General features: G+C 40.9%; 1 protein-coding gene across 1 annotated transcript in view; it reads left to right on the top strand.

The window, feature by feature from the left end:
* Positions 1 to 13,418, top strand: part of LOC145412164 (uncharacterized) — a 446,682-nt gene that overhangs the window by 246,612 nt on the left and 186,652 nt on the right. The window contains exons 13-14 of the mRNA XM_080282099.1: positions 5,242 to 5,388; positions 7,306 to 10,179. Coding sequence (XP_080138225.1) covers positions 5,242 to 5,388; positions 7,306 to 10,179 — 3,021 coding nt within the window. The remainder of the gene's footprint in view (positions 1 to 5,241; positions 5,389 to 7,305; positions 10,180 to 13,418) is intronic.

Raw genomic sequence — 13,418 nt, 5'->3', positions numbered from 1 at the left:
TGAGAGTAGTGGATATGAGTTTTTTGAGAGGAGCATGTGGAGCTGCATGAAGAGAGAGACTGACAAATGAGGATGTGAAGGAGAGTTGTGGTGTGGATGTGGATGTGATAGAAATCATTAGGAGAAATACACTGAGGGTGTTTGGCCATGTGGAAAGGATGGAGAATGAGAGACTATCAAGATAAGTGTATGTGAGTGAGGTGGAGGGCGGTAAAGGAAGGGAGAGGCCAAGGATGGGATGGAGGAATGGAGTGGAGAGGTATATGAGAGAGGGGGGTGTGAGCTGGGAGCAGGGCAATAAAATGGCGGGGTGCCAGAACATGGAGGCAATTTGTTTGTGGCCATCCCTTACAGGATGAAGGCATCAGGCAATGGATAGATAGAATTGATTTTTTGGTGCTCACTTTTTTTTCCTTATTATTTTGTGTTCAGATATAGGCTTTATTTAACTCCCTGTTATCTAGTAGTCGTCCTCTTTGCCACATGCCTTCACATGTCACCACATGGTGCTAATACCAACCGTGCATATTGAATGCATGCTAGGGCTGTCTCATTTAAAACTGGTTTACAACAGGAGTATTTTTATGACATGTCATTGGGTTTGTGGAGATTAGTAAAGTCTATTTTAACAGTTTCACATCATCAGGTTTTAGTACTCCAGCCTGGAATCAAACTTGTGTCCTTTTGGACATGAAATAACTTCTCTAACTACTTGACCACTACCTCCTCTGTACCTTTGTCTCTTTATGGTTTCTGGTGAAAGTCCACATGGATGGCAAAATTGTTTTGTGTATTTAGTCAAGTGAACTTCACTGGACTGTGTATTCTCCTCCCCTAACTCCAGTAGTGTTGACATCACTTTTACCATGAAATTGAAAATAACTGGGTAAAGTACATTCTACCATGGGGAGGAGAACCCCCACAGGCAGACCAAGAAAAGCTTTTATGAGGTCTTAAAAAGAGACCACAGTGTTTGAGGGCACTGGAGTGCAATGGGAGACCATGCACTTGGAAAACAGTCATCAAGTGTAGAAGGCTGATCCATCCATAAGTGGATTACTGCATTTTAAAATGTGTATTATATTATGTATATTAGCACATACTCTGGATAGCATTTGTTGTGAACCATAAAATTTTGAATGCATGGATGATAAGTGAATTGATGTTTATTTCATTTTATCGGGCACTATTGATGATTCTCTTACTGTTGTATATTCTTATTCGTGATTTATAGATCTTTCCCATCCAGTTTATTAGTGGGAGTTGGGTCATGATGATGGTGATTATTATTATTTTTCATTCTTAATAATAATATGGTAGATGGGAGTGCCTGTCATCCACTCACTCAATGTAGGGTTGCCTTATGGTCTCTACACTGAGTGATAAGCCAAATGGTTTCCTGTACCCAGGAAACAATTTACTACACTGGGTTGTAACCATATAACTGGGGATATTGGCCGGGTGAAGTGTCCCCCAGATTCTCCTATCTAAAATCACTTAATCATGGCAAATGTTTTGGAGAGCCTCAGAGAACACAATACCTGCCCAGGGCCCCAACCAAATGGGCAGGTTTGCATTGCCATGTGGAATTTGAGAGGTGTGAAAGAGGAGAGCAATGGGGTGGAAGTGGTATTTGTGTTCAAGAGTGCAAGAAATGCTGTGATGGCATTGTGAGAAACAAAGATGAAAGGGTGTGAGATGCAGAAGTGGGAGGGTGTGAATTGTGTAAGTTCGGGCATGAATGGGCGAGGAAGAAGCAAGGAAGGGGTTGCTTTGTTGATGAATGAAGAGTGGCAGAGTGGAATGAGAGATTACACATGTTAGCTTGAGATGTATGTAGGTCAAGTTCAGGTTTGAGAAGCTGAAAGTGTAATTGTAGCGTATGCACCGTGTGATGACAGGAGTGAGAGAGAGAGAGAGACAGGTTTTGGGATGAGCTGGATAAAGCAGTGGGAGAAATGCCCAGGAGCTATAAAGTGATTGTAATGGTCGATATGAGTGGAAGAATAGGCATTGGTCCTGAAGATGACAAAATGGGTTGTATTGGAGTGCCAGGAGAAAGTGAAAATGGGAAGCGACTGAAGGATATGTGTCAGGAAAGGAGGGTATGCATTTGTAACTCGTATTTCAAACACAAAGATGCACATAAATATACATGGTATAGAGGGAATGGGGATCGTGTTGAAAGGAGTCTGATTCATTATGTGCTCATAGAGAGGTCGATGCTGGAAATAGTTACTGATATGAGGGCCGTGAGAGGACAATGTGGAGGTCTGGCAGGTCATATAATTGTGGTATGCAAGATCAAGCTGAGAGGTGTGAAGTGGATCAGGAGAGAGAGGAGCAGTCAGGGAGAAAGATTGAAAGTCGAGAAGCCGAGGATCAATGAAATGGCAGGTAAATACAGGACCAAAGTAGGAGAGGAGTTAGAATCATTGAACTGGAATGAAATAGATCTGGACAGCTTGTGGAATGCGTATAGGGATTGCTTAGTTAGGAATGCTAAAGCGGTGTGTGGTGTGCTAAGAGTAACAACAAAGAAGAAAGGTACAGCATGGTGGGAGGGAGAGGTTAAGAGAGCAGTGGAGGAAAAGAGGAAGAAGTGGCTAGAGTGGTTATAGGACAGGGGTTCATTTGAAATAAGAACTGAATATATTGAGAGCAAGAAAGCACGTAAAGAGACTAGTGAGGAGGAAAAAGAGGGAGGTAAATGATGATCTAGGAAGAAAAATGAATGCAATTACTTTGAAAATAGGAAGTTACTCTGGAAAGAGCTGCGGAAATGTAGAAGTGACAGTGGAAAGAAATGTGAAAGTGTGAAGGATGTAAGTGGTAAAGTATTAACCCATGGAGATGAAGTAAGGGCCAGATAGAAAGAATATTTTGAATGCCTGATGAGTGGGAATAGAGAGAGGAGAGCCACTGTAAACATGATTGGTTTTGTGGGTGTGCAGAGAAGGAATGCAGTGGTAGGAAACATGACACTCGCACAGGTGAAGAGCACTGTGAAGCGGCTGAAAAATGGGAGAGCAGCTGGAGTCGATGAGGTGTACGCAGAGATGATTAAGTGTCTTGGAGAGAGTGGAATGAAGTTCTTGTTGGAGATAATTATGTAAGCAGGCATGGATGAGTGAAACTGTGCCAGCAGAGTGGAAAAAGGCTATGATTGTACCTCTGTACAAAACTAAAGGTGAGAGAAGTGAGTGCAAGAATTATTGTGGCATAAGTTTATTGAATGTGGTAGGGAAGGTATATGGAATAATTATTATAGAGAAAGTAAGAGAGATATCAGAAGTTAGGTGAGTGATGAACAGGGTTGCTTAAGGAGTGACAGAGGATGTGTGGATCAAATATTTGCAGTGAGACAGATAGTGGAGAAGACTTGTGAGAAGGCCTATGAGGTGTTTATGGCATTCATGGATCTGGAAAAAGCATACAACAAAGTAGACAGAGAAGGATTATGGAAGGTTTTGCGCATGTATCGTGTAGATGGTAAGTGTAAATGGTAAGCGGCTAGGTGCTGTCAAGAGTTTTTATGATGGTAGTGAGGCATTGTAAAGGTAGATGGGCATCTAAGTGAATGGTTCACAATCAGTGTCGGTGTGGGCGTGCGACAAGGTTGTGTGATGTCCCCGTGGCTGTTCAATATATGTATGGATGGGGTGTTGAGAGAGTAATGGAGAGATGGTGTTAGTAGTGATTGGTGGTGGATGGAATATCTCAAATTTCTTGTGTGCTGATGATGCAGTACTACTTACAAATCCTGGACAGGAACTTGGTATTCTAATGGAGAGTTTTGCTGATGTATGTGAGTGTCGTGTCTTGAGAGTAAATGTAGAAAAGAGTAAAATGATGGTGATTAAGAGAGAAGGTGATTCCCAGTGTGATGTTAAAGTGAATGGAGAGAGACTGGAATTGGTGAGAGCGTTCAAATACCTGGGTACAGTGATAGAAAAGAGAGGAAAATGTTCAAAAGAAGTGGAAAGCAGAGTGACACAAGGAAGGAAAGTAGCTGGTGCAATGATGGTCTTGATAAGAAACAGTGGCTTGAATGTTGCAGCAGCACGAGGCCTATGTGAAAGAGTATTAGTGCCAGCTTTAACATTTGGATGTGAGACTATGGTGTGGCATGAAAATGAAAAGTTAAGAGTGAGAGCAGTGGAGATGGGACTGCTGAGGAATGCATGTGGAGTACAGAGAGTGGATAGGATACGAAATAATGTGATTCGTGAATGATGTGGAGTGAGGAAGTCTTTGGACACCAGAATCGAAGAGAGTGTACTTAGATGGAATGGTCATGTGGAGAGACTGGGTAACAACAGAGTGGTGAAAAAGGTACATCTGGGTGAATCTGAAGGAGGGAGGAGGTGAGGTAGGCTAAGGAAAAGGTGGAGGGATATGGTGGATAACTGTGAGGAAGAAAGGTTTTGGATGTTGATTAGGCTAGGGGATTGACATGAGATTGAGCTGGCTGATGAATACCTTGGTTAGAAGTGCACGATCAGGGATTTGGCACCCCTTTTTAGCATGAGAGCATCTGGATTGACTCTATCAGATACGTTTATGTGAAGCTGCAGTACGTGGTGAATGTTTTTGGTACAGTATATCGGATAGAGCCAGGGTTCCAGGGGCTTGAATGGTGAGTGAATGGAATTGTGACCTATTGGATTAGGCAGATTTAGGCTGTCTGAAGGTTGCTATTCCTCACCCTGCCCTAGGGTGGAAAAGGATGTCCGGATGATGATGACGATGATGATGATAATGGTGAAGATGAATAATTAACAATTTTTTTTAGTGTGATTTTTTCATTTGGCCACTGTATATGTGTTAGTTTTTTGTTAGTTCAGTAATTTCTTAGTTTGTGCCACGTGTCCACTCCTTGCCACACTGCAACCACCAGAAAATTGCTGATGACAAGGACTGCAGGTTTCATCAAGACAACAAAGCAGTGCTGTCCCTTGTTTTTAACTGTTTTGATAACAGTTGGCACAACAACCATCACTCAGTGCTGCTGCTGTTAATACCTGTGCAGCCCACAGCACTTAAGTTGATGCTGTATTCTAATACTATTTTAACGTGTTTGAATAGCCACAGTTTTTAAGTGCAAAAGTTATTTAGAAATGCCTTTTTTGTTCTAAAATCATATTTTTGTAAATTTCTAGCTGATTGAGAATTGTTGAGCTGACTTGATCTTCACAGCATTTTTAATAGTGACATGCCATCCCATATCTTTTTCATCAGTGAAGAAGCTTTAGCCAGCCTGGAGAAGTCTCTGAGAGAGGCAACCATCTCTCCTAATGTATCCAGTTCACCCTTCAAGATGTTATCACCTGAGAAGCAGGACAAATTAGAGAGAGTTCTGTCTCAAAGACAAGTTATTCCTATACGGTAAGCACTGTAACAATGATAATTTTTACGTAACTTCTTGATTTTAAATCTAATTTTGATCATCAGAAGCAAATGGACTTGGAAAGCTTGTGCAGTTCATACAGCAAGTGTTTGGTTAGGAATGCTAATGCTACATTTGATGGTGCAAGGGTGGCAACTAGTACAAAAGGTACAGCGTGGTTGGATGTGTTATGTTGGTGGTGTGCAGTAAAGAAATGTGCTGCATGGAAATTTGACACTGGCAGAAGTGGAGAATGCTGTGAAGAGATAAAAGAATAGGAAAGCATCAGATGTTGAGTTGCTATATGCAGGTGGAAAGAATGGAATAAAGAGTTTGTTGAAAATATATGTTTGTGATTATGCCCTTGTACAGAAGTAAAGGTGATAGAAAGGAATGCAGAAATTATGGTGGTGTAAATCTGCTTAGCATATTAGGAAAGGCTTATGTGAAAATTATTATGGAGAATGGAAGAAATTTATCAGAATGCCTGGTGAGTGATGAGCAGGGTACTTTTAGAAGTGGTAGGGGATGTATGGATTATGTATTTGCAGTAAGATAATTAGGAAAACATATGAGAAGGATTGTAGGTATTTATATCATTGACTTGTCTGTAAAAGACATACGACATGGTGAAAAGAGAAGGATTATGGAAGGTTTTATATGTATGGATAGCTTTTGAATGCTTTAGAAATTTTATATGATGGTAATAAAGCATGGGTAATAGTAGGTGGATGTGCGAGTGGTTCTGTATCAGCGTTGGAGTGGGAAGAGTGTGTGATATTCCCATGGTTGGTTCAGTTGATGCATATGGAGAGGGTTATAAGGAAGGTTAAATCATCAGTTGTGGAGAAAGGGTTGGGGATCATAATGAATAGTGAAAGATGAAGTATTTCAAGTATGTTGTATACAGATAATATTGTGTTGTTTGTTAATAGTGAACATGAGGTTAGCAGATTAATGTAGAGTTATGCATATATGTGATTGTCGTATTTATTTAGTATTTAGTATATGTAGACGAGTATATTGGTGGTTATTGAAAAGGAAAGTAGTCAGTGTGATGTGTTGATGAATGGAGAGTTGTACCTAGATCCTGTATTAGAGAAGAGAAAAGAAGTAAATGTAAAAAGGAACTAGAAAGTAGAATGACACATACAAGAAGGGTGGCAGGTGCTGTGATTGCCTTGATACTGAATATAGGTCTGAGTGCAGAGGCTGTAAATGGTTTGTGTGAAGCTGTGTTAGTGCCATGATAATGTATGGTTGGTAAGACTTCAGTTTGGCACAAGACTGAAAATCAAGAGTAAAAGAGCAGTGACAGTGGAATTATTGAGAAATGTGTATTGATGAGAATTAACATGATTAATGAAAGTTACGGAGTAAGGAATCCTGTTAACGAGTGAGTTTGAAGGTGAAAGGAGGTATAGTAGGCCAAGAATAAGGTGGATAATGAGTATGTAAGAAAGGAAGCTGATAAGACTAGGGAACTGACAGGATCAAGCTGGTCGGTTGGATGTTGTATGAAGTACCTGATTTTTTTTTTTTTTTTTTTTTTTTTTTTTTTTTTTTAATAATAATAATAATAATATGGTAGGTAATAGGAAGTGCATCTTTAAGGAAAATGTAAAAAATATATATGTACAGTTGGCTAGGCTTGTAAGTTTAAGTCAGGATCAGGGGGCATAAATGGTGAGTGAATGAGTATTTGTCCTATTTCACTGCACATGCAATTGATAGTTCTACCTCTGTTGTGCTTTCTTTTTACTTGCTTTGTGAAACCTACTGTACCTCATCCTTTGATAGGAAGAAGAGGTCAAGAGGGTGATGATGACTTTGCTATTGATGTACTCTTACTGAATTGTTCTAAATTTTATTAGATATTAATGGTATTAAACTCAATAATGTTTTACAACCAACAGAAAGTGTGCGAGCATCCCAAAAGCAGATCTGACCTGTGTTGACACCTTATCATCATTGTGCAGTCAGGATGGTTCACCTGCTTCATCCTCACCCACCATTCAACAGTCGTTTTCCTTTGGACCTGAAACCTTTTCGACACCTAATAAGAATGATGTTAAGGTTGCAAATAGCTCTACTCCATCTGGTACTATGGATATATTAGTGCAGAATGCTTCCAGTACTGCTTGGGGAGCTTCAAACAATAACTTGTTAGTGACTGGTGCAGCAGTTCAAGATAAGGTACCTCACTTTTCCCCAGCTCCTGGTTATGGTGCAAAGGAACAAGTAAAAACTCTGACAACTAAGGCACAATATGAAGACATCACTCCCCCACAAACTCCTGACAGCAAACTTGAAACTGGATTGAAAACTGCAAGCCCATTACTGGCTCTATCTTCACTTGTGTCCAAAGTTCCCACAACAACTGCTGTTGATAATAAAGTACCTGTTAGAACTTCCCCTGTAGATGCTAAGCCTGCTATAGGAGATTCTTTTGGCAGTATTCCTGTAGGGGGAATGAAAACTCAGGTTATTGTAACATCAGTGCCGGCAATGACAAACTTTACATTCAAGCCAGTGCCATCAGCTCCCTCTCTGCAGGCAACAACTGTTGAGGCATCAAACCCATTCACTTTTACGCCATTTGTTCAAACAGTGAGTACCAGCTTTGGAAGTGTAACAGGAACAGCCACTACTCTCACTCAGCAGGCAAAATCAACCCATTCTATAAATTCCATTATTTTTTGCAAAGCCCCATCTACTACTGTGTCTTTGATGTCGTCTGCAGCCCCTATTATGTCTTCTGCAGCCCCTGTTACAAGTATAAATCAGAGTGGATTATTTTCATTTAAACCTCCTGCCTCAGGAGTAATAATCAGCAAAACCTTTTCTGCTGGTGGTAATTCATCTGTTTCCAAGTTAAGCAGCCAGTCTGAAGCAGTTGCTGACAGTTCTACCCCTCAGCTGCCTATTTCATCCTGTATTACAGGTATTTCTCACACATCTGATGAAACTGCAGATTCTGAATCAGATTCCACTTCATCTTCTGGGGAATCAGACACTGCATCAAACAACACTGTTGTGGCTGACAATGCAAGCTCAGGTACCTCTGACTCTACGGAGGGACGGGAAACAGGAACAGATGATACATTCGAGAAACAAGTGCCCCCTAAAACTTCAGGAGGAATAGGCTTTTTGTCACAGTCTGTAGCTTTGGCTTCTCAAAGCGAGAGTTCTGTGAGTTCAGGTCAAAGTCTTACCTTGAATGCACTGTTGAAGAAGTCCAGTGAAGCAACCTTGTCTATGTCAAATAGTTCTCTACTGTCACAAAAGACAGCTACAGTGACTGACAGCATATTCAGTACATCAGGCATGGTATCTAATAGTATGGTTGACTCTACAAAGTCTTCTGCTTTAAGCAGCAATACAGAACCCACGACCACTGCAACAGGTTTGTTTGGTGACTCCTTAAAGACAACTGCTGCATCTACAGGAGGCAGTGCTTTTGGAACAACATTAACTTCTACCACAGCAGGGAGTATTTTTGGAACTGCCACAACTACATCACTGCATGGTAGCATACTTGGAACAGCAGTATCCGGCACTACTACAAGCAGTATGTCTAAAGCTACAACAACTGTCACTACAGCTGAAGGTCTGTTTGGTTCAGCAGGTGGGAATTTCTTTGGAATTACTACTACATCAAGTAGCATATTTGGAACCACCTGTACTACATCATCATCTGGTAGTATTTTTGGAACCAAAGCTACAACCTTAGCTGGAAGTATTTTTGGTGCAACATCCCCTTCCACATCAAGTACCAGTGCCATGTTTGGGACTACTACTGCAGCCACCATGGCTGGAAGTACCGTAGAAACCACATCTGCTACAAATGAAAGCATTTTTGGAAGTACAGCTGCCACATCTGGGAGCTTGTTTGGAACCACATCAACTGCAACCAAAAGTATCTTTGGAGCCACAACCACCACAGCTGAAAGTATCCTTAGTGTTTCCACCAGTGCAACTAGAAGCATATTTGGAGGCACGACCACTACAACCGGAGGGATCTTTTCAACCACAACTCCATCTTCTGGAAGTCTGTTTGGAAGCACAACAACCACCTCTAATACCCTGTTTGGGGGCCCAAGTATCAATTCTGGAAGTCTCTTTGGTAGTGCTTCTGCTTCACGTGGAAGCAGCTCTGGCCCTGCTGACCCAGCCCCAACTTCTGTTGCCTCAACAAGTGCTGGAGCAACTTCAGTGACAACCACACAGTCTCCATCACTGTCATTTAGCCTGTCATTCGCCCCTGGAAGTGGCCCAGTTTCCAGTTCGTCCTCAGCCACAGGTAGCATATTTGGAGGCTTGGTGTCAACTTCAGTACCTTCTACTGGGCTGTTCAGCACTGCCACCTCTTCAGGCTCAGTCTTTGGTCAGCCATCAACCTTCACAGCACTGTCAACTTCGAGTTCAGGATCAGCATTCAGTTCCCTCAACTCACCCTCAAGTGCATTTGCAGTTCCAGCAACAACCAGTGCTTCATCCTCAGGAATGTCAGTTTTTGGTCAGACTGCACCACAGACCTCTAGTTCTGTGTTCACTCAGGGTGCTCAGAGTCCCCAAGGGTCAGTGTTTAGTAGTGGAGGCCAAAGTGGGTCAGTGTTTGGGAACCAAACATCAAACACAGGGTTGTTTGGTGGGTCAGCCACCCAGTCTGCTGGCTCCTCAGTATTTGGACAGCAAACTGTGAATAATGCAGGCTTTGGTAGTGGGACAACTGGAGGCTCTGTTTTTGGGCAGACTTCTACCGCTGCATCGCCATTCTCTTCTGCTAGGTGAGTTTCTCTTGTATGCTATGGATAATCATGCTAACATTTTATCACTAGGTGGTAGTCAAGTTGTTTCTGTGGCTCTAGACTCATCTGGATTTAAACCCAATGAACTGCAGGAAATTTTTGTCACATTCTCAGGACTCCTCCATGCTCAGCACTCTTATTTGCTTTAGCACACATTCATGAGGATGGAGAGAGCTATGAACAGTTGGCTCCAAAAGAGCCTGGGCAGTTGCGTCATGGCTACCCATAAATTTGACAACAATGTAGAGAGGGAGAGAGAAAGAGAGAGGGGGTGGGGGGTACTGGTGGGGAGGGGGTTGGACATGGTGTGAAGGAAAGGGTCCAGTCTCTAATTGCTCTTTCCCCCATCTCCCCTCTCTCTCTCTCTCTCTCTCTCTCTCAGACTGTTAGCTTCCTCGGCTGCAAGAAAAATGCTTGCCGCCCAGCCCAGTTCTTCGTGTCCAGGCTAGCAGTTTTAAGTGAAATATTGAGAGAGAGAGAGAGAGAGAGACTGATTCCCTTTTCTCTTTACATTTTATATAGCTCTTAATTTGTCAATCATTTGCTTTAAAAAGCTTTTAATTAAGCTTATTTTCTGTGTATCCAAGACATTTTCATTCACATTACGTCCCAGTAATTTTGTTCCTTGAATATTTTGCTATAACAAACACACACACACACACACACACACACACACACACATTATTGTTGAGGCGTCACAGAGACGAGACATACGACACATCACTCAGAGCCTGGCCAACCTTGGCCACAACTGGCCATACATAAATAATATCTTTATATGAGTCAAAGTTTTTACTAGGGTAAACTAAATGGTGTGCTAATATAAAAGAGGAAATTTAAGTGAAAGTGTTGTTCAAATAACAATAAAGCAAATTAGTGAAGGAATGTGCTGAGCAAGCTCATCAGCTGTTTAGTGTTTTTTCTTCTGCATTCACCAAGGAATCCATACATGTAAGTAGAATTTTTCTCTTAGTACCACAAGATGACCACCATCTTTAGTAAAGCATATTTGGAAGGAGTTAAAGGTAGAAAGCAGGATGATGATTACTAGGAACTGGTTGAAATGGAGACGTTCAGTAAGCTGGTAGAATGGGGACACAGATTAGAGAAGGCATTTCAGAGTGAAATGGATGAAATTAAGAAGCAACTGCACATGCAGAAGGAAGAAAATGAAAAATTAGTAAAGGAAGTAAACAAGAAAGACACAACAATAGATGAGCCGTCAGTTGAGGTGGGTTCACTTAGAAGGAAGATTAGTGAAATGGCAAGCACAGTTGTCAACCACGTGAGTATTATGGAAGAGTTCAGAAATGATACAGAGACAATTAGGCAAGCAAGCAGTCTGATAGATCAGAGCAGTGACATTGAGAAGATAACCCAGGTGAATGAAGTGATGCAAAGCTACAAATATGATATGGAAACTACAAATGCTGAAAGTAAAGAAACAGAAACAAGAGTCAAAGAAAAGAGCATTCAAAAGGAAATGAAAAAATAATCCAAAACAATCCAGAATTGGTCAAAGACTCAGCAAATATCAACAAATCTGTAGTAACCACTGGTATAGATGAGGAAGAAATAAAAAACAAGATTTCAAGAGACATAAAGGAGATGGCAAATATAATGATTATATTGAAGGAAATATCAGTGGAAATCTGTAATAAAGACATAGAAGAACACAAAAGGCTAGGGAACTATGAGAGAAATAAGTCAAGGCCCCTGAAAGTAACCTTCCAGAGCATAAACAGTGTGGAGGAGATACAAAAGAATGCAGACAAACTTATGGAAAACGAGAAATACAGAGATATATGGATAAAAAGATACCTAAATCAAGAGGAACTGGGACTACTAAAAGAGAAGAGGGGAAAGGCAAAACAAAGAATGAGGGAAGATCAGAGGAAGAGAAGAATACATTTTTTTTTCCAAAGTAATTCGACTGCAGGTACGAGAGTGGTACATAACCAGGAGGGAATAAAAAGGAGGAAGGTAGTAGACCCAAGTCATGACAAGTATGTAAACAAGATGATTAAGTTGATGTACTCAAATGTAGATGGAATGGTATCTAAATTATTAGAGATGAATGAATATATCAAAGAAAAGGAACCTCATGTTACTGTATTTGCCCAGCTGAAACAAAATTAACACCAAGGATATCAAACGATACCCCAAACCTAGAGGAATACAGTATAGAAAAAAGGAGGGGAAATAGTAATATTAACAAAGAAAAATCTATAAGTCAAAGAAATAAAACTAGATATACCCTCACAAGTAGAACTGATTGCAGTAGAGATTAATACATCTGAAGGGAAAGTAATTGTGGCAGATTTATACATGCCACCCAGATCAAAGACATGGGAAAGAGGCAAATATGAAGACCTGGCAGAGAGTACAGTTCAGAGTTTAAAAGCATTACTACACAGAATGGAGAAATCAGAAAGAATTATATTAACTGGATATTTCAATAAAAATATAAATTGGAATACTGTAGATAAAAAAAAGCCATGAAAGCTGTTGGGGCCAAAAGCTCCTGGCTCATGTTTAGGAATTTTTCCTAACACAACATGTAAAAGAAAGCACGAGAAAAAGAGGACGATGTACCGTCAGTACTAGATCTTATATTTACTAGGCAAAATATGATATTGACAGTATATTGTATCACCCTTCATTCGGCAAAAGCGACTATGTGGTATAAAACTGCAACTTCAGGATTACATATGACATAGTTAACAGTAAAGAAAGTTACAAAAAGAGCCTAAACTAAGAAAAGGCAACTATCATGACCTAAAGAAATACATCTTAGAAATAGATTGGGAAAAAGAGCTTAAAGGACAAGATTTAAATGTTACATATAGAAAATTCTTTTGTGGTAGGTGGGAGCGCTCACCATCCACTCACTTGATGTAGGGCTGCTCTCAGGTGTCTGCCCTTTCCTCTCCTCCATCCTTCTTTCCTTTCATCCACTTCTGCTTTTCTTTCCTTCATTCTTTCCTCATCCTTCTTCCTCAGGGTGACTTTATGCCCCCTCCTCTGTCTTTCTTTCCTTCATTCTTTCCTTTTCCTTCTGCCTGTGGATGACTCTACATTGAGTGACAAGCCAAATGGTTTCCTGTTCACCAGGAAACCATTTACTATGCTGGGTGGTAACCACATAACCAGATTTTGGCGCCTGGTGGTTGAATGGGTAAATTATGGCACTCCAGTCGGATTGAGCCGGTGAAGGT

Source organism: Coenobita brevimanus, chromosome 92, assembly GCF_032717465.1.
Source record: "Coenobita brevimanus isolate Jiangsu-jjx chromosome 92, ASM3271746v2, whole genome shotgun sequence".
NCBI classification, from domain to species: Eukaryota; Metazoa; Arthropoda; class Malacostraca; order Decapoda; family Coenobitidae; genus Coenobita; species Coenobita brevimanus.
Note: the sequence above shows the minus strand (reverse complement) of the source record. Positions and strands in the feature narration are given on the sequence as shown.